Genomic DNA, 21,995 nt, shown 5'->3' on the forward strand with positions numbered 1-21,995 from the left:
AGCCGCTGTGCGGTACCTCTTATATGCCGTCTTTTTGAAGAAGATGTCTTTTCCTCAATACTCACCTGTCTTCTGACTTCTGGCTGAAGAGGGGGGACGGCAAACTGTGGGAGAGAGCATCCAGGAGAGCCCGGCGTTCATCACCCCTCAGGAGCTGAAGGCATCCTGTCAGCAGCAGCAGAGCCCTGAAACTCATTAGAAGTGGGTCTAGACTGCTCTCCCCTCTTTCCCACGAAGCAGGGAGTCTGTAGCCAGCAGATCTCCCCAAAATAAAAAACCTAACATTAAGTCTTTTCAGAGAAACTCTAAGAGCTCCCCGGGTGTGCCCTGTGTCTCGTCCGGGCACATTTCTAAAACTGAGTCTGGGGAGGGATATAGAGGGAGGAGCCAGGTCACGCCCCTTTGAAAGTCTTAAAGTGCCCATGTCTCCTGCGGATCCAGTCTATACCCCATGGTCTTTTGAGAGTGCCCAACATCCTCTAGGACGAAATAGAAAGAAAGAAGTAATAATGCCACTTTATAGGTCATTGGTACGGCCTCATCTAGAATACTGTGTTCAATTCTCGAGGCCATATCTTCAAAAGGATATTAATACAATAGAGACTGTAAAGAAGGGCAACTAAAATGGTGCATGGTCTACATCACAAAACATACCCAGAAAGACTAAAAAAAATCTCAATGTGTATAGTATGAAGCAGAGAAGGGACATGATAGAAACTTTCAAATATATCAAGGGTTTTAACAAAATCCGGGAGGGAAACATTCTTCAAATGAAGAGAAGCAACAGGACACGAAGACATGCACTGAGACTAGAGGGGGGAGGGTTCAGGGGAAATATGAGGAAAAATTACTTCACAGAAATGGTAGTGGACAAGTGGAATAGCCTGCCATCAGAGGTGGTAGAGGCTAAGACAGTAGAGCAATTTAAACATGCATGGGGTAGACATAAGGATATCCTTACAAAGAAATGAGGATCAAATAAGGTTTAAGATAAAAATATGGTAAAAAAAGGGTCAGACTAGATGGGCCAAGTAGTTCGTTCTTCTCTGCTACCAAATTCTATGTTTCTATGTTCAAAGTTTAAACACAAATAATCTTGGCAACACCCAGACAACCAGTCAGATGAGCAGGGAACAACAGAACTGCAACCAGAACCACACACAAGCAGTTGTAGCACCAGAACTCAGGGGTGTAAGTCCATACCATACACCTGGAGATGAAGTAGTCAGTGGTGCTCCCAACCCAAACTCACCCTGTCAGCACAGTTACTGAGGGGGCAATATCCTGCCAGCTTTAGATACTCTTCAGCCACTTCCCCCCAATTCTCTCCCGCCTCATCCCCCATCCTTGTATCTCTCCATCTTCATTCCCCATGTTTCTGCAGCTCCAGCCCCTCAGTATGTCTCCAGACACGCACTTCTTTCTCCTCTATCAGTTGTACTATCTCATGATATAATTAAAGAGCAAGATAGTGTAAAGATAATGTAATAACATCTTTATGATAGATTAGATACTATTCCAGTGCAACCAAATATTGATATACAGGTTGAGTATACCTTATCCAAAATCCCACATTTTTGGGTCCCCTACTAAGATAATTACATATATATTATATATTTTATTTTTTATATATATACATATATAATATACATATATGTCATTTTCTCAGTAGGGGAACCAAAAATGTGTGATTTCGAATTTTGGATAAGGGATACTGAACCTGTATATCATTTTAGTTTTGTAGAACTGGGTAGTGTATCTGATATATCGTAAAGACACAAATACATTCTCTTAAGATATATCCCTCAAGTCTTCAAAAGTGATGAGGTATATGGAATGCACACCCTAGTACATAACACACACCCCCCCCCCCCGCCCCCATAAGGCTTGCTTACTAGACCGTTATTGTATCTGCTGCACTCTCCTGTCCCGACTCCCATCACTCACAGTGACTGGCTGACAGCCGCACCGCCCTCCACTCTGCACGCCCACACATCGCACTGTCTCCCAGCTACTCATTCACACTCAGGGTCGCAGTTGGATGTTACGAGACATCCGTAACAAGAGCACTGAGTCCAGGTCACGTGGGGGAGCACCACTAACGATGATCGCCACTCCATTCGGTGGCTCCTCTAACAGCAGGAAAGACACGGAATGGGGAACAATGGAGGAGGTGCCCCCTTCAGGCATGGAGCCCGATGGCAACTGACTATTGTTTCTGGGAGTTCCATCCATGCCTGAACTGGTTGGTTCACAAAGTTGTCTCAAGATACAAATGAACCATTACCAATCAAGTATTACCAGCAACTTAACCTTCAACATAACAGCACCAAACACAGTTTCCCAGTGATAAAACACCAAAGAAAGGGGTTTCCCCAGACTAAACAGCTGAACCTAACCAGTGGAACACTCCAAATACTGACCATATGTTCAGTATAAGAGGTCAGAGGGGTCAGACTTTAAGAAACACTGTGAAAATTGGGTTGGGTACGAAAGGCCGGCAGACAAGATCCAGGTGGTCATAATGACAACAGACCCTGACGAGTATTCTAACAATAATCTTAACCCCACCCCCTCCTCAGCCTAACCCTAACCATCCCCTTCAGCAGCCTAACCCTATCCCTCCCCTCCCGCAGCCAAACCCCAACCATCCTTTTCAGCAGCCTAACCCTTACCAATACCCCCGCAACCTAACCCTCTCCCTAGTGCCTAACCCTAAAAGTAATACTAACCCTCAACGCCTTTATCAGTCATCATTGTGACCGTCGGGATCCTGACAACATCCTACAAAAATTATAGCAAGCCAATGAGCCATCAACGCATGCCCACACATGGGGGAACTTCCTGTAGACAAACAATTAAGGTTTTTAAGAATTGATAAAAGAACTGTTCTGCATAACTGGCAAGATGCAGCCATAGTCATCCAAACGGACTAAGCTCAAAACGGACTGTAAGTAAACATGTATCCGTACCCATAGCTGCTACATATAAACTAGTACTGTGTATGTTGTGTTTATGTACTATTATTCTATGCTTAAAGCGTGGAGATATTGGGACACATCTCCTACTTCAATATTTTTGGTGTGAGCTATTGGATCATATGTGCAAACATATATTAGGTGCTGCCACAAAGTAGACTACACTATTTCTTAGATGGTAGTCCTTGTGCTAGATTATAAAATACCCTAATAATCATTCTTGAGTTGCTCATTAGACCGTTAAAATACATCCAGACCTCTAAAAACATTTCCTGTACACATGCAGTCTAATATGTAGGTTTGTCTTTCACAGTATCAGACGAGTGAATCTAAGGATGCAATAAACTAATAAAACCCATTGACATTATCAAGCAATCACTTCTAGAGCATACAAGAAAGCTTAGTAGGTAGAGTGGGTTGGGTACAGGATCCCGGCGGTCAGAATACAGACACCGGGATCCTGAGTGTCAGGATACCGGCAGCGGGGCGAGCGCAATGAAGCCCCTTTGCGCGCAATGAAGCCCCTTTGCGCGCCCCTTATTCCCACCCCATGGGTTTCATGGACACCCAGGAGTGGGACTATTTGTGGCAGCGCTTGCGTAATTCTGACGGTCTGGATCCCGGTGTCTGTATTCTGACCACCGGGATACCGACCGCCGGCATCCTGACGACATCCCGGTAGAGCAGCCTGCAACAGAGTACAATTAGCAGTGTTAGGTTAGAGGCAATACCCGCAAACCCAACACATTTATAGGCTTCTCTTCAATTTTCCAAGGATTATTTAACAGGAGTCTGACATGGATGAAGCGGGAAGCGGTTAAAGGACCGCCAGTCGGGATCCCTCGGCGATCACAATACAGATGCCGGAATCCCGACAAGAGGTGAAATGCAGACACCGGAATACCGGTGACACAGGCTATTCTCCCTCTGTGGGTGTCCACGACACCCATAGAGGTAGAATATAACCTGTGGCGAGCTTAGCGAGCCACCGTACCTGCAGCGTGGCGAGCGCAGCAAGTTCACAAGGGGCTTTCTAGCGATTGCCCCGCTGCCGGCATACTGGTGGCCGGGATGCCGCTCTCGGTACACTGACACATACCCTCCAACTGTACCTTTTTTTATGGTCTGTACCTGCCAAAAGGTGCTTTGTACTGATTTTTGACTCTCCAAATTAACACTGAAAGTATAGGAAAGGGCCCTTTATCCGTGGCCACGCCCCATTTCCTAATTTGTACTGGTTTTCATGTGTAAAATGTTGGAGGGTATGCCGCCGGCCGCCGGTAAATCATACTGCACCAGTCCCATGATTCAGATGTGGTTGGAAGAGCATTGCTGCTACTTGGATGCAGCAGTGTTGTACAGAGACGGTAATGCAGCAGGAGGCGTCTGGTATGAGTAGATGCCTCCGGCACATGTGTCATCCAGCAATGCATGTGAGGACACAGCACAGGATCACCTGCAACTCTATGTATTAGAGTGAGGTTGTCATGATATTAAAGACTGATGTACGCAGTACTGTACTGATGTACAGCTCAACATTAATTGGGTAAAGCAGCATGACATGGGGGGGGGGGGGGGGGGGGGGGAGTGCTCACATAGAGCTTGCATGCATTTACAGCTACAATGAAAACACACACATTACAATGAGAGACCATGTCACACACATACACACACACACATATATATGCAATGGAAGAATCGGCATTCACCCGGCTTACTTCAGCATGCTCCGGTGCCCTCTGGAACTATAAATATATATAGCAATGTCCAACAAGCAGCGGCAGTCAGAGACTAGGTGATGACGAAAAAACGGTGTTTTGATCCATCACCAGAAGTGCGACCAAAATAAGATTTTACTCACCGGTAAATCTATTTCTCGTAGTCCGTAGTGGATGCTGGGACTCCGTAAGGACCATGGGGAATAGCGGCTCCGCAGGAGACTGGGCACAACTAAAGAAAGCTTTAGGACTACATGGTGTGCACTGGCTCCTCCCACTGTGACTCTCCTCCAGACCTCAGTTAGGATACTGTGCCCGGAAGAGCTGACACAATAAGGAAGGATTTTGAATCCCGGGTAAGACTCATACCAGCCACACCAATCACACCGTATAACTCGTGATACTAAACCCAGTTAACAGTATGAAATATAACTGAGCCTCTCAACAGATGGCTCAACAATAACCCTTTAGTTAGGCAATAACTATAAACAAGTATTGCAGATTATCCGCACTTGGGATGGGCGCCCAGCATCCACTACGGACTACGAGAAATAGATTTACTGGTGAGTAAAATCTTATTTTCTCTGACGTCCTAAGTGGATGCTGGGACTCCGTAAGGACCATGGGGATTATACCAAAGCTCCCAAACGGGCGGGAGAGTGCGGATGACTCTGCAGCACCGAATGAGCAAACTCTAGGTCCTCCTCAGCCAGGGTATCAAACTTGTAGACTCTTACAAAAATGTTTTAACCCGACCAAGTAACAGCTCGGCAAAGTTGTAAAGCCGAGACCCCTCGGGCAGCCGCCCAAGAAGAGCCCACTTTCCTCGTGGAATGGGCTTTTACAGATTTAGGGTGCGGCAGTCCAGCCGCAGAATGTGCAAGTTGAATCGTGCTACAGATCCAGCGAGCAATAGTCTGCTTAGAAGCAGGAGCACCCAGCTTGTTGGGTGCATACAGGAGAAATAGCGAGTCAGTTTTCCTGACTCCAGCTGTCCTGGAAACATATACTTTTCAGGGCCCTGACTACGTCCAGTAACTTGGAATCCTCCAAGTCCCAAGTAGCCGCAGGCACCACAATAGGTTGGTTCACATGAAAAACTGATACCACCTTAGGAAGGAATTGGGAATGAGTCCTCAATTCCGCCTTATCCATATAAAATACAGATAAGGGCTTTTGTATGACAAAGCCGCCAATTCTGATACACGCTTGGCCGACGCCAAGGCCCACAGCATGACCACTTTCCACGTGAGGTATTATAGCTCCACGGATTTAAGTGGCTCAACCCAATGCAACTTCAGGAAATCCAACACCATGTTGAGATCCCAAGGTGCCACTGGAGGCACAAACGGGGGCTGACTATGCAGCACTCCCTTATCAAAAGTCTGAACTTCAGGCAGCGAAGCCAGTTCTATTTTGGAAGAAAATCGATAGAGCCGAAATCTGGACCTTAATGGAACCCAATTTTAGGCCCATAGTCACCCCTGACTGTAGGAAGTGCAGAAATCGACCTAGCTGAAATTTCTCCTTTGGGGCCTTCCTGGCCTCAGAGCACGCAACATATTTCCGCCATATGCGGTGATAATGGTTTGCGTTCACTTCTTTCCTAGCTTTAAATAGCGTAGGGATAACTTCCTCCAGAATGCCCTTTTCCTTCAGGATCCGGCGTTCAACCGCCATGCCGTCAAACGCAGCCGCGGTACGTTTTGGAACAGACAGGCCCCCTGCTGCAGCAGGTCCTGTCTGAGCAGCAGAGGCCATGGGTCCTCTGAGATCATTTCTTGGAGTTCTGGGTTACCAAGCTCTTCTTGGCCGACCAGGAACAATGAGTATAGTTCTTACTCCTCTCCTTCTTATTATTCTCATTACCCTGAGTAAGAGAGGCAGAGAAGGGAACACATACACCGACTGGTACACCCACGGTGTTACCAGAGCGTCCACAGCTATCGCCTGAGGGTCCCTTGACCTGGCGCAATATCTTTGTAGCTTTTTGTTGAGGCGGGACGCCATCATGCCACCTGTGGCCTTTCCCAACGGTGTACCATCATTTGGAAGACTTCTGGATGAAGTCCCCACTCTCCCGGGTGGAGGTCGTGTCTTCTGAGAAAGTCTGCTTCTCAGTTGTCCACTCCGGGAATGAACACTGCTGACAGTGCTAACACATGATTTTCCGCCCATCGGAGAATCCTTGTGGCTTCTGCCATCGCCATCCTGCTTCTTGTGCCGCCCTGTCGGTTTACATGAGCGACCGCCGTGATGTTGTCTGACTGGATCAGCACCGGCCGGTGTTGAAGCAGGGGTCTAGCCTGACTTAGGGCATTGTAAATGGCCCTTAGTTCCAGAATATTTATGTGTAGGGAAGTCTCCTGACTTTTCCATAGCCTTGGAAGTTTCTTCCCTGTGTGACTGCCCCCCAGCCTCGAAGGCTGGCATCCGTGGTCACCAGGACCCAGTCCTGTATGCCGAATCTGCGGCCCCCTAGAAGATGAGCACTCTGCAGCCACCACAACAGCGACACCCTGGCCCTTGGAGACAGGGTTATCCGCCGATGCATCTGAAGATGCGACCCGGACCACTTGTCCAACAGATCCCACTGGAAAATCCTTGCATGGGACCTGGCGAAAGAAGCTACCATCTTTCCCAGGGCTCGCGTGCATTGATGCACCGACACCTGTATTTGTATTAGGAGGTCTCTGTCTAGAGACGACAACTCCTTGGACTTCTCCTCCGGGTGAAACCCTTTTTATCCTGTTCTGTGTCCAGAACCATACCCAGGAACAGTAGACGCGTCGTAGGAACCAGCTGCGACTTTGGAATATTCAGAATCCAGCCGTGCTGTTGTAGCACTTCCCGAGATAGTGCTACTCCGACGAACAACTGCTCCCTGGACCTCGCCTTTATAAGGAGATCGTCCAAGTACGGGATAATTATTTCGGCCATTACCTTGGTAAATACCTCGGTGCCGGGGATAGACCAACGGCAACGTCTGGAATTGGTAATGACAATCCTGTACCACAATTTTGAGGTACTCCTGGTGAAGAGGGTAAATAGGGACATGCAGGTAAGCATCCTTGATGTCCAGTGATACCATGAAATTCTCCAGGCTTGCAATAATCGCCCTGAGCGATTCCATTTTGAACTTGAAACTTCGTATATAAGTGTTCAAGGCTTTCAATTTTAGAATGGGTCTCACCGAACCGTCTGGTTTCGGTACCACAACATTTTGGAATAGTAACCCCGGCCTTGTTGAAGGAGGGGTACCTTGATTTCACCTGCTGGAAGTACAGCTTGTGGATTGCCGCCAGTACTACCTTTCTCCGAGGGCAGCAGGCAAGGCTGATGTGAGGTAACGGCGAGGGGGAGTCGCCTCGAACTCCAGCCTGTATCCCTGTGATACTATTTGCAGAACCTAGGGATCCACCTGTGGGCAAGCCCACTGGTCCCTGAAGTTCCCGAGACGCGCCCCCCACCGCACCTGTCTCCACCTGTGGAGCCCCAGCGTCATGCGGTGGACTCAGAGGAAGCGGGGGAAGATTTTTGATCCTGGGAACTGGCTGTCTGGTGCAGCATTTTCCTTCTTCCCTTGTCTCTGTGCAGAAAGGAAGCGCCTTTGACCCGCTTGCTTTTCTGAAGCCGAAAGGACTGTACCTGAAAATACGGTGCTTTCTTAGGCTGTGAGGAAACCTGAGGTAAAAAAATTTCTTCCCAGCTGTTGCTGTGGATACGAGGTCCCAGAGACCATCCCCAAACAATTCCTCACCCTTATAAGGCAGAATCTCCATGTGCCTTTTAAAGGCAGCATCACCTGTCCACTGCCGGGTTTCTAATACCCTCCTGGCAGAATTGACATTGCATTAATTCTGGATGCCAGCCGGCAAATATCCCTCTGTGCATCCTTCATATATAAGACGACGTCTTTAATATGCTCTATGTTAGCAAAATATTATCCCTGTCTAGGGTATTAATATTATCTGACAGGGTATCAGACCACGCTGCAGCAGCACTATTTATGCTGAGGCAATTGCAGGTCTCAGTATAGAACCTGAGTGTGTATATACAGACTTCAGGATAGCCTCCTGCTTTTTATCAGCAGGCTCCTTCAAGGTGGCCGTATCCTAAGACGGCAGTGCCACCTTTTTTGACAAACGTGTGAGCGCCTTATCCACCCTAGGGGATATCTCCCAACGTGACCTATCCTCTGGCGGGAAAGGGTACGCCATCAGTAACTTTTTAGAAATTACCAGTTTCTTATCGGGGGAACCCACGCTCCTTTACACACTTCATTCACTCATCTGATGGGGGAACAAAACACTGGCTGCTTTTTCTCCCCAAAAATAAAACCCCTTTTATGTGGTACTTGGGTTCATGTCAGAAATGTGTAACACATTTTTTTATTGCCGAGATCATGTAACGGATGTTCCTAGTGGATTGTGTATATATCTCAACCTCGTCGACACTGGAGTCAGACTTCGTGTCGACATCTGTGTCTGCCATCTGAGGTAACGCTGATGGCCTTTGAGACGCCTGGGCAGACGCGTGCTGAGAAGCCGGCTATCCCACAGCTGTTACGTCATCCAGCCTTTTATGTAAGGAGTTGACAATGTCGGTTAATACCTTCCACCTATCCATCCACTCTGGTGTCGGCCCCACAGGGGGCGACTTCCCATTTATCGGCCTCTGCTCCGCCTCCACGTAACCTTCCTCATCCAACATGTCGACACAGCCGTACCGACACACCGCACACACAGGGAATGCTCTGACTGAGGACAGGACCCCACAAAGTCCTTTGGGGAGACAGAGAGAGTATGCCAGCACACACCAGAGCGCTATATAATGCAGGGATTAACACTATAACTGAGTGATTTTTCCCCCAATAGCTGCTTGTATACACATATTGCGCCTAAATTTAGTGCCCCCCCTCTCTTTTTAACCCTTTGAGCCTGAAAACTACAGGGGAGAGCCCGGGGAGCTGTCTTCCAGCTGCACTGTGAAGAAAAAATGGCACCAGTGTACTGAGGGAGATAGCCCCGCCCCTTTTTCGGCGGACTTTTCTCCCGCTTTTTTATGGATTCTGGCAGTGGTAATTTATCACATATATAGCCCTGGGACTATATATTGTGATTATTTGCCAGCCAAGGTGTCTTATATTGCCCTCAGGGCGCCCCCCCCCAGCGCCCTGCACCCATCAGTGACCGGAGTGTGAGGTGTGCATGAGGAGCAATGGCGCACAGCTGCAGTGCTGTGCGCTACCTTGCTGAAGACAGAAGTCTTCTGCCGCCGATTTTCCGGAACACTTCTGGCTTCTGGCTCTGTAAGGGGGCCGGCGGCGCGGCTCCGGGAACGAACACCAAGGTCGGGTCCTGCGGTCGATCCCTCTGGAGCTAATGGTGTCCAGTAGCCTAAGAAGCCCAAACTACCACCTGTTAGGTAGGTTCGCTTCTTCTCCCCTTAGTCACTCGCTGCAGTGAGTCTGTTGCCAGCAGATCTCACTGTAAAATAAAAAACCTAAATATACTTTCTTTCTAGGAGCTCAGGAGAGCCCCTAGTGTGCTTCCAGCTCAGCCGGGCACAAGAATCTAACTGAGGTCTGGAGGAGGGTCATAGTGGGAGGAGCCAGTGCACACCAGGTAGTCCTAAAGCTTTCTTTAGTTGTGCCCAGTCTCCTGCGGAGCCGCTATTCCCCATGGTCCTTACGGAGTCCCAGCATCCACTTAGGACGTCAGAGAAAAGTGGTTGCACTTTTAGTGATGGATTAAAACAGTTCTCTCGTCATCATCTGCTGCGCCTAGTCTGACTGCCGCTGCTTGTTGGACATTGAAAATATATGAGAGAGAGAGAGAGAGAGAGAGAGAGAGAGAGAGAGAGAGAGAGAGAGAGAGAGAGAGAGAGAGAGAGAGAGAGAGAGAGAGAGAGAGAGAGGAGAGGGAGAGAGAGGGAGAGAGAGGGAGATACAGATAGATAGATAGATAATCACACACACATATGCGTGTCTCTATAGGTCATGCATGGACACAATATGGAAGAGAAAAGTGGCAATCTAAAAGTACCAAGCCCCTATTAACGATATGTTAAATGGTGAAACAAACAATAAAGAGAGATGACAAAAGAGGATTCGAATGTTTGCTTTAGCATAAACAAAAAGAAGATAAAGTACAACCAACGCTTTTCCCTCTCAATTCATCTTCAGCTGCGCATTAATCAGTGCTGGAAGCAGAAGTCAAGTGCTAACATTCAATTATGAGACAATGAGTAAGATGACCACAAACGGGTTAATTGGGGTCACTGAGCAGCAACAGAACCTTACCTAACCAGTCATTAAACTTCTTAACCTCAGAAGGCAGGCCCAGCTCGGTGAAGTCACCCGTGTGCAGGAGGATGTCTCCGTATGGCATCTGGATGCCATCTGTCCTGGAGTGCGTGTCAGAGACGCAGACAAAACGCGTGTGGCCAGCTGGTTTCGGAGTGTCATAAGGGATTGGGTCTACCCTGGAGGAGAGAGAATTAGAGGAGTGTTAGAACTTGGAAGATGGGAATGGAGCAGACATAGGGAGCGGAAAGAGATCGCAACACAACATATGCAGGAAAATGCATCATAAACAGGACAATTCATTATGAATACAACGTAACAATACTTCCCACAACTAACCATATACAGGAAGTACATGTATCATTGTAAAAGTATAACAATCCCCATATAAATGGAAAAAGCCTTTTATATTATTTTATAAACAAGGTTTAACTAATTGTCTTATGAATTGCTGCACGACTGGAAGGTGTAGAAAGTTCACATAATGACAAATACATTACATTCCAACAACACTGTAGGCCAGTGGTTCCCAAACATTTTTGAATCACGGCGCCTTAGAGCAGAGATTTTCAGCCTTTTACAGCTCGCGGCACACTGAACAAGATTTAAATATTGCCCAGGCACATTCACATATAATGGTGATGCATGGTGCAGTTGTGTGTCCTAGGATGTCATGTCGCAGCTTCTCCATAGGTCACATCTGAGCCACATCTGAGAAAGCCAGAAGAGCCCAACACTGCCCAAGGCCCAAAATTAGAACTGGCTCTGCAACCACTAAACCCACCAGTATTGATCGTTCCAGGGCCTCAGTAGCGGCAAAACACTGACAGGCCTGGCTCTGCTTCTATGGCGGCACACCTGGAGACTGCTCAGGGCACACTAGTGTGCCAAGGCACAGTGGTTGAAAAACACTGTCTTAGAGTGTCAGAAGTTTTTTTTTCACGGCACGCCTAATGCAGTAATTCAGAAAAAAATATTTAATGAAGTAAAATGTTTATCTTTAGATTCAGTAATACCCCTTTTAGACCGCCAGCTTTTAAACACGGGTTACTGCACATGAGCGCGCATAACCCGTGTTGCTGTGGGGTCTGAAAGAACCCAGTCGGGTAGCGAGCAGGGGTTGAACTCTGTGTGGACGGTCGGCACTTGGAGATCATGTTATCTGTAAGCGCCAGTCCCGCTGCGCCAATGCCGATGTCACCAACCCGGCAATATACCGACTAGTGAGGGGCCCGAGGCGGGAAGCACCCGTGTCAGGCTCCCGGGTGCAACCCGCCTCAGGTGGTGTGAAAGGGGTATTATGTGGTGAGGGACAGGATTTGCTTGTGTTTGTCCACATATTTCATGACTGGAGGCCACAAGCACTGGTTTTGCCTATTATACTGATCATAAATAATTAGAATTGTCCTGAACTACCAACCCAGGGCACCCCTGCAAACACCCCGTGGCACCCCAGGGTGCCTAGACACACACACCTTCTAAGTGCAAGCACTGAAGCAGGAGACAGACGTTACAGTTACAGGTGTTGTGTACGAGAACAATAGAATGTCATTCACCTTTGGAGTATACTGCAAGTTACAGGATTGTAGATGCCCTGCTGCTATTATGATTTCATGTGCTGTATTTTATTTCAGCATCCTTTCCATACTCTTTATGATAGCTAGTTAGTTCAAGGTCAAGCAGAGTTGTTCAATTTTAATTGCTCTGGGTTCTGATATAACTCTGCTTTGGAATGAAGGGGTTAATTGAATTCTTAAGTGTTGTTTAATACAAAAAAGCACAACTTAGATTTAATGGATTTACGCCTGACTGGGGCGGGATAAATGAATCGATGAGCCACCAGGAATCACTGCGACGTCAGACTGCACATTACAGATCTATGGGGCAGATGTACTAAGCTTTGGAGTGTGATAAAATGAAGAGTGATAAACTATCAACCAATCAGCTAAGAATTTATTTTTCAAACACAGCCTGTAACATGGTAGTTGGAGCTGGTACATGGAGCTGATCGGCTGGTACTTTAGCTCTCTCCATTTTATGACACACCAAAGCTTAAAGGACCCTACGCACTGGGCAACTTTAGAGATCTTAACGACCAACGTTGGTCGATTTTTTTTTCATCAGCATTTTTGCCTACACACTGGACGATATCGATGGCAGATTTGGACGATGACCGATCAACGATGAACGACTGCGGGGCCGCGCATCGTTCATGCATACACACTAACGATATAAACAATTTGTTAATTTTTTTATATCATTCATATCTATTATCATTATCATCAAGTGTGTAGGGTCCTTAAGTAAATCTTCCCCTAGATTGACAGTCAAACGTCACATTTTTCTATCTTGCGCACTTCTACTGGATGCGATGGAAAACTAGCAAAGCGTCTGCTCACACGGTACCTTCAACCAACCGTTCTACAGGCTATCCCCCCTGTAGATTCAGATTACCAGTCATTCCTAGAAGCAGCAGGTAAAAGGTAATTGGATCTGTATATATAATGTAAAGGACAGAAAGGAATAATTATGCCTGTGTTCACACACTGTAAGCAGGACTTCATTAAACTCTTTTTAATCTACCGTGCCCGACTTGTGTCTGCTGCAACGCACAGAAACGTCTCTCAGTCTAGTGCTGAATGCAAGCGGAGCCAGTGATTACAGGACACAGAAGCCAGGATCACATTTCATTGCAGAAAAGAAAAAAACGTCTCAGCTCTGTACATTAAACATATACAGCAAAAAGACATCTGCTATAGTATGTTAGGGAAATGGGTTTGGCACAGACCATAAATATACCCCTAACCACCGCAGTATAGAATACAGGTTGAGTATCCCTTATCCAAAATGCTTGGAACCAGAGGTATTTTGGATATGGGATTTTTCCGTATTTTGGAATAATTGCATACCATAATGAGATATCATGGTGATGGGACCTAAATCTAAGCACAGAATGCATTTATGTTACATATACACCTTATACACACAGCCTGAAGGTCATTTAATACAATATTTTTAATAACTTTGTGTATTAAACAAAGTTTGTGTACATTGAGCCATCAACAAACAAAGGTTTCACTATCTCAGTCTCACTCAAAAAAGTCTGTATTTCGGAATATTCCGTATTTCGGAATATTTGGATATGTGATACTCAACCTGTACTACACATTTGTACATACAGACGCCATTCATTCCAGTTCTATGCAACAACAATAAAAGCTGGAAAAACATAAAATACACAAACAGCCAACTCCTTCACATCTAGCTCATGCTGTGGATTGCAGGCGTTTATACAAAAGGTGGACAGTTATTAGGTCGACCTTGACAAAAGGTCGACACGGGAAAGGTCGACACATGAAAAGGTAGGCATGGTCGCTGTGCTCAGCACAGGTCACCCCAACTGGTGTCCACGTGGATGGTAAAGTAAGAAGGGGGGGGGAAATCCCCCAAAAAGTATGAGATTTTTTTTTTTGCCGTGTCGACCATTGTCATATGGTGTCGACCTATTTACTATTGACACATCATCCAGATCCCGTTGTTGTCCTAGCAGGTGATAAGTGCGCAGCAGCAGGACAGCAAACCAACCGGAAATGGAATTTACCAACACATGACCAGGGCCTGGTTTCGTTTTTCATTATAAAAATACATCTCGGGCTCATTCACATGCACTGAGAAAATGCATAAAAAAAGGATAGTTTAATGTACACAGACTTTGGCCGATAACACATGGGGTCCGGGAAAAGTTCCATGACCCGTGTGTTATTATGGCTCTGAGGGCTGGTTGTCGGGGATTATGCTCACAATCCCTGATAAACGCGGAGTATTGGGGCTAATTGGATACCACCCTATGTGTATAAAGGTGTACAGATGGGTCCACATTTATCTTGACCTTTAATAGGATTAACTGAGACTGGCCAGTCGGACTTAATCCCCTGCTGTATTGTTCTCTGTATTGTATTGCAGCTGAAAACAATAGATGAAGAGTTTATGCTAATAAGTCATGTTGTGCCTAGGCGCAGGAAACTAGTCAAGATAACCGTGGACCAATACGAAAGATAAATTCATACTGTGTTGAGAACCCCCCCCCCCCCACACACACACACACACACACACACAAAATCAGCCATTTGACACCTTTCATATACGTGTCCAGTATTTTCTTTCTGCACACTAACATCCTTCTATATGATTCCGCAAGTGAAACTGTCACTTTGTTTTCTGGGGGCCAGGAAGGTCTCCCCACTTTTTCATGCACTTATCCCACATCGCATATTGCATAAAATTCATACATCCCTGCTGCGAGTAAGGCGAACAGACATTTTTTAATTGGATTGTAGAATTCTCAGGTGTGCGAAATCTGCTAGTTTCCTGAAGCAAACACACACCTAATTAGATTGACCATATAGGACCTAATTCAAGGTTGACCGCAAAACAAAATTTTCCTCTAATGGGCAAAACCATGTGCAGTGCAGGGGAGGCAGATGTAACATGTGCAGAGCGAGTTAGATTCGGGTGGGGTGTGTTCAAACTGAAATCTAAATTGTAGTGTAAAAATAAAGCAGCCAGTATTTACCCTGCACAGAAACAATATAACCCACCCAAATCTAACTCTCTCTGCACATGTTACATCTGCCCCACTTGCAGCGCACATGGTTTTGCCCATTAGAGGAAAATGTTGTTTAGCAATCAACCTTGAATTAAGCCAATAGAGCGCAAGGTTAGGATGAAAACCATGTCGTTTGCAGTTATCTGTGTAGTAGTATTAAGCAGAGAGATTTAAGATACAAATCATACTTGCCTACATCTAAGCTGCTCCCTCCAGCAAGGAGCAGCCAGGTCACAAAGCAGGGGGCGTGGAGGAGGCAGAATGGGGGTGTGGTGATGCGAACACGTAATTGTAGCCCCTCCCCCTACTTTACAATGCCTACATTACTGGCATTGTAAAGTGGAGGGCGGGGCTACAATGACGCGATTTAGCACGAATAGCGTAATCACCCCACCCCCTTCTGTCTGGCAGGTTGCCGCGTAGTCGAGGGAAGCCTGGGGATGAGGTGAGCGGGGGTGATGCGGCGGGGGGTGAGCAGCATTCCGGGAGACTTGCCCACTTCCCCGGGGGGCCCGAGAGTGCCACCCAATTTTCGGGAGCCTCCCGGCTTTTCCGGGAGAGTAAGCAAGTATGATACAAATATGTCCACATATGCTGGGTGTTTTTATACCATATGACGTTACTAAGGCTCTGTATTTATGTCTATATATTTTTGCATCGCAGTCGCATCACAAACATGGCAAAAAAACCACTCACAGTGTACGAAGGACTAACCGCACAGGGATAGGTTTTACACATGTACAAAGTTGCAGATGGAGTACAACAGAACTTGGCGTAAGGTTAAGGCGCGGTTGCTCGTATCAGAGCCTTTCTTACACAGTTTTGGACAAATGAAGCAAGCCATGTGGCTGTGTATTCTAGAAATCTAGTTTGTTGCTTTCAGTTGCGTTAGTAAGATGCACATTCTGCGGCCAAATTCCCCTGGATCTGGCAAAAGGAAAAGGACATACCTGTATATCCGTCTTATTCAAAATGTATTAACAGAAGATCATAAATTAGATGAGGGACCATTAAACATACATTTAATTTTCTATACAACATAACATGGAAGATACACGCGTCTTACTTCGTAAAGGGTGATCACGTAAAATGAGTCCATGTGATCAGGGGGAAAGGATATGAATCCATCACCCATTACAGAAGACATTTCCAAAAACGTACAACTTGTGATAATTAAGGAGAGGACCTCCGTGAATGTACAGAAGCTGCTTGGATGGAGATAAGCGTGGCTGTTGTGGCTCATTAGGCCCAAATGCAATCAATAGAAAAATTCCTGTGTGATCAATAGTTCAGAGCTTTAAACTAAATACCGGCAGTTACATTTCATTACAGCTAGAACACAAGTGTGCAGCGTGTTCCAGCACTAATGGAAGCATTTCCCAGCAGATGTGCTGCTGCCTATTATGGCAGAGGGTTAAGTATGTTTATGGAAGGTAAAGATATAGGAGCATTTAAGTCTTTCAAGCCTCAATGTTTCCAGAGTTATCTCATATCTACACATATAATGCTCCGACCACATAATTAACATCATTGTGTGATCAGTCGAGGAAACCCGGAACATAGAATAAAAGAAGCCGGTCTAATCTAGTAACAGAATAGAAGGATTCAAGCAGTAAATTGTAATTCTTTGATAGTAATACAGCCACTAGGTGCTTAGGCTTGCTGATTAAACTAAAAGTGTATTTAATTTACTTAGAAGAAAAAAAGGCAGGATGATGAGGACGACGACTATGAGGAGGACGACTATGAGAAGAAGGAGGAGGAGGACGACGACTATGAGTAGGAGGAGGAGGAGGACGACGACGACTATGAGAAGGAGGAGGAGGACGACGACGACTATGAGAAGGAGGAGGAGGACGACGACTATGAGAAGGAGGAGGAGGACGACGACTATGAGAAGGAGGAGGAGGACGACGACTATGAGAAGGAGGAGGAGGACGACGACTATGAGAAGGAGGAGGAGGACGACGACTATGAGAAGGAGGAGGAGGACGACGACTATGAGAAGGAGGAGGAGGACGACGACTATGAGAAGGAGGACGACGACTATGAGAAGGAGGACGACGACTATGAGAAGGAGGACGACGACTATGAGAAGGAGGACGACGACTATGAGAAGGAGGACGACGACTATGAGAAGGAGGACGACGACTATGAGAAGGAGGACGACGACTATGAGAAGGAGGACGACGACTATGAGAAGGAGGACGACGACTATGAGAAGGAGGACGACGACTATGAGGAGGACGACGACGACGACTATGAGTAGGAGGAGGACGACGACAACTATGAGTAGGAGGAGGAGAAGGACGACTATGAGAAGGAGGACGACTATGAGAAGGAGGACGACTATGAGAAGGAGGACGACTATGAGAAGGAGTACGACGACGACGACTATGAGAAGGAGGACGACGACTATGAGAAGGAGGACGACGACTATGAGAAGGAGGACGACGACTATGAGAAGGAGGACGACGACTATGAGAAGGAGGACGACGACTATGAGAAGGAGGACGACGACTATGAGAAGGAGGACGACGACTATGAGAAGGAGGACGACGACTATGAGAAGGAGGACGACGACTATGAGAAGGAGGACGACGACTATGAGAAGGAGGACGACGACTGAGAAGGAGGACGACTACGAGAAGGAGGACGACTACGAGAAGGACGACTATGAGAAGGAGGACGACGACTATGAGAAGGAGGACGACGACTATGAGAAGGAGGACGACGACGACTATGAGAAGGAGGACGACTATGAGGAGGAGGAGGACGACTATGAGGAGGAGGAGGACGACTACTATGAGTAGGAGGAGGAGGACAACTATGAGTAGGAGGAGGAGAAGGACGACTATGAGAAGGAGGACGACGACTATGAGAAGGAGGACGACGACTATGAGAAGGAGGACGACGACTATGAGAAGGAGGACGACGACTATGAGAAGGAGGACGACGACTATGAGAAGGAGGACGACGACTATGAGAAGGAGGACGACGACTATGAGAAGGAGGACGACGACTATGAGAAGGAGGACGACGACTATGAGAAGGAGGACGACAACTATGAGTAGGAGGAGGACGACGACGAGAAGGAGGACGACGACGAGAAGGAGGACGACGACTGAGAAGGAGGACGACGACTGAGAAGGAGGACGACGACTATGAGAAGGAGGACGACGACGACTATGAGAAGGAGGAGGAGGAGGAGGAGGAGGAGGAGGAGGAGGAGGAGGAGGAGGAGAAGGAGGAGAAGGAGAAGGAGAAGGAGAAGGAGAAGGAGAAGGAGAAGGAGAAGGAGAAGGAGAAGGAGAAGGAGAAGGAGAAGGAGAAGGAGAAGGAGAAGGAGAAGGAGAAGGAGGAGGAGGAGGAGGAGGAGGGGGGAGGGGGCTGCTGCATGTGAACTACCTGTTTACTAGTTTACCCTCATCTCCTATTCACTGCGGAGGAGACGGGTCATCTGGTTTAAGGTTTCAAATAAGTACAAGATGGACAAGTATTTTTGATTTAAGAAGTACTGACTAAGCACCCTATATAGTTTGGATCACTAATCTTGCTAAGAAGCAGTTGCTGCATTCAAATAGTTGCTGCCCAGAAATAGAGAAAAAATGTCATTGCCAAAATTGCAAATGCATCAAAATGTGTGTTCTGATCGCAATACCGGAACATCAAAGAGTTTTTCCATCTACGGCAGGCAAGGTTGTCCACAATTCGGCATAGGCAAAACGCTGGAAGTGGACATCGCTGACGTCAGACACCCACCCGAAAAACGCCTTGCCACGCCTGCGTTTTTATAAACACACCCACAAAACACCATGTTCCCTCACCTAAACGTTGGCTTCCTGTCAATCAAAATGCGACTGCGTCAAAGCAAAATGCGCTTGCAAAAATAATCGATATATGCGGGCGCGCACATACAATGCAAATGTTGCGCATGGGCAGTCGTTCGATAATCGGCCAGATTGTGATTTGCAACTTTTGCGATCCAACCTGAATAAGGACTATATACTATAATGCCATAGACATTTTGTAAACAAAGGGGCTTATTCTGTAACACCATCAAAGGATTACTGATGCGATAACCCATAATGATCAATCAGGTCATTCGCCTTTTGTTTTATTTATATAGTAAATAATAACCAACGCTAAATTGAGGCTATATATGTGTGTACCGTTCATTCTCCCCTTGTTCTCCCATAGGGAGACATGTACCAAACATTCTACAGAGGACAAAAAAAAGTGTATAAACAGCGCTACCAGATGCTAATATTCATAAAAATATATAAATTTTAATAAAAAATATTCAATACCATGAACACATGTAATAAATCAGAAGAATAAAACAAGCCCTTATATGCCAGTAATATGACCAATCAAACTTCCATGGACTCTTAAAAAAGGCCAGCGGTAATAGAGAATGTTCCAATGTTTAATATATCATATCCTGCATGGATGACCGGATGATAGTTACCAGATCCCAAGTGGAAGAAGGCAGGGTATTCCACCTAGCGCAGTGATGATGATTCTGTCCTGCGCAAATGTGAGTGGTGGTTCTCCCTTTTTGTTAAACGTCCACATATAAGGATTCCAGGATCGGTCTCCGGATTGATGAATATTAGATGGGTCACAGCTTTAAAGACCACTGTAGGTCATCCTAACACATCTGTATCCAAATTTAGGACAAGCAATGGATGATCAATTCCATGAACTCACTGGCCTTAACGATGTCCTGGTCATAGGTCGGCAACCTAACGCGTTTCACTGTCTGTTTGGCAGCTTTATCAAAGAGGACAGGCAAAAAAGTTGCCCATAGCAACCAATCAGCTTCTTTCAATTTTCAAATATGTTCTATAAAAGCCATAGGCAGAGTCCGATAAGAGACCAGCTGCAGTGGAACTACATATACCAGCATGCAGGGGCGGATTGGGAACTAAAAGTGGCCCTGGAAAAATTTCTAGAAGTGGCCCCATGTGGGCGACAACAAATCAATGGTAGGCGGAGCCAACACTAAAAGTAGGCGTGATCAGTACACAGGGCCATAAATATGGGTTGCGAGCCGTGCCATCGCAAAAGGGCCTTGGGGGCAGCACCGTTACTGTGCCTTGGATGTACTTAGAATTTAAACTTTTTTTTTTTTCCCATGTGCCTCCAGACCTGCACGGCATTGTAAATGCATGTCTTGTAAAATCTAAGGTCCTATGCAGGAAATTCAAATTGTGTGCTCATTTGTGTTTTTCTTTAAGTAAACTAGAAGAATCCCATTACGTTTATACTAAAATACTCTTCTGCTGGCCATACATTAGCACAACCCGCCAGCTCCCTGGTGTACGATAGATCGTAAGGTGCTTTTGCACCTTATGATCTAACGTACGATCCGCAATTGACCCCTACCCGGATCGCCTGATCATATGTGCAGCACATATGATCAGTTGATGCAACGTACGACCAGCGGGGACGCGCATTGCATCATAATCGCACCCGAAATATGCACAATGTGCATACAATGGGTCGATCCACGCGTCAATATCATGTATTCGTACACGATATCGACCTAGTATGTGGACAGCATTCCTCTGCACCGATGACCTGTAATTCACTGTGCTATAATGAATAGGATATCCTATCCTGTAACGTATATGTTGCAGCCTCAGGGAAACCACATAACCAAAAGATTGATAGGGCGCAGCAAAAAATATGGGGTTGTGGCCACAGAATAGTTCCAATTCACATTACACCGCATAGCAGCATCTGTTATTCACATTACAGCGCACAGCGGCATCACATTAGTCAAATTACAGCACACAGCAGTGTCACATTACTGTCCAGCGACGTCCATTGTTCACATTATAGCACATAGCAGTGTCACATTACAGCGCTCAGCGGCATCCGTTACTCCCACAACAATGCCCAGCAGCGTCCGTCACGCACATTACACCGCCCAGCGTTGTCCGTTACTCACATTACACCGCCCAGCGTTGTCCGTTACTCACATTACACCACCCAGTGTTATCCGTTACTCACATTACACGGCCCAGCATTGTCCGTAACGCAAATTACACCACCCAGCATTGTCCGTAACGCACATTACAGCGCACAGCGACGTCCATTACTCACATTATACCGCACAGCAGCGTCCACTGCTCACATTACAGCACACAGCGGAGTCACATTACAGCGCACAGCGGCATCACATTACAGCGCACAGCGGCATCACATTACAGCGCACAGCGGCATCACATTACAGCGCACAGTGGCATCACATTACAGCGCACAGTGGCATCACATTACAGCGCGCAGTGGCATCACATTACAGCGCACAGTGGCATCACATTACAGCGCACAGTGGCATCACATTACAGCGCACAGCGGCATCACATTACAGCGCA

At 46.6% G+C, this 21,995-nt stretch overlaps 1 protein-coding gene across 7 annotated transcripts in view; it reads right to left on the reverse strand.

Annotated features, from left to right (window-relative positions):
- The window catches only part of MPPED2 (metallophosphoesterase domain containing 2), a 340,523-nt gene that overhangs the window by 204,086 nt on the left and 114,442 nt on the right, over nucleotides 1–21,995 (reverse strand). For all 7 annotated transcript variants that reach the window (XM_063944428.1, XM_063944431.1, XM_063944429.1 and 4 more), the window contains exon 3: nucleotides 11,001–11,182. In XM_063944428.1, coding sequence (XP_063800498.1) covers nucleotides 11,001–11,182 — 182 coding nt within the window. The remainder of the gene's footprint in view (nucleotides 1–11,000; nucleotides 11,183–21,995) is intronic.

The sequence above is a fragment of the Pseudophryne corroboree genome, chromosome 11 (assembly GCF_028390025.1).
Source record: "Pseudophryne corroboree isolate aPseCor3 chromosome 11, aPseCor3.hap2, whole genome shotgun sequence".
NCBI lineage: Eukaryota > Metazoa > Chordata > Amphibia > Anura > Myobatrachidae > Pseudophryne > Pseudophryne corroboree.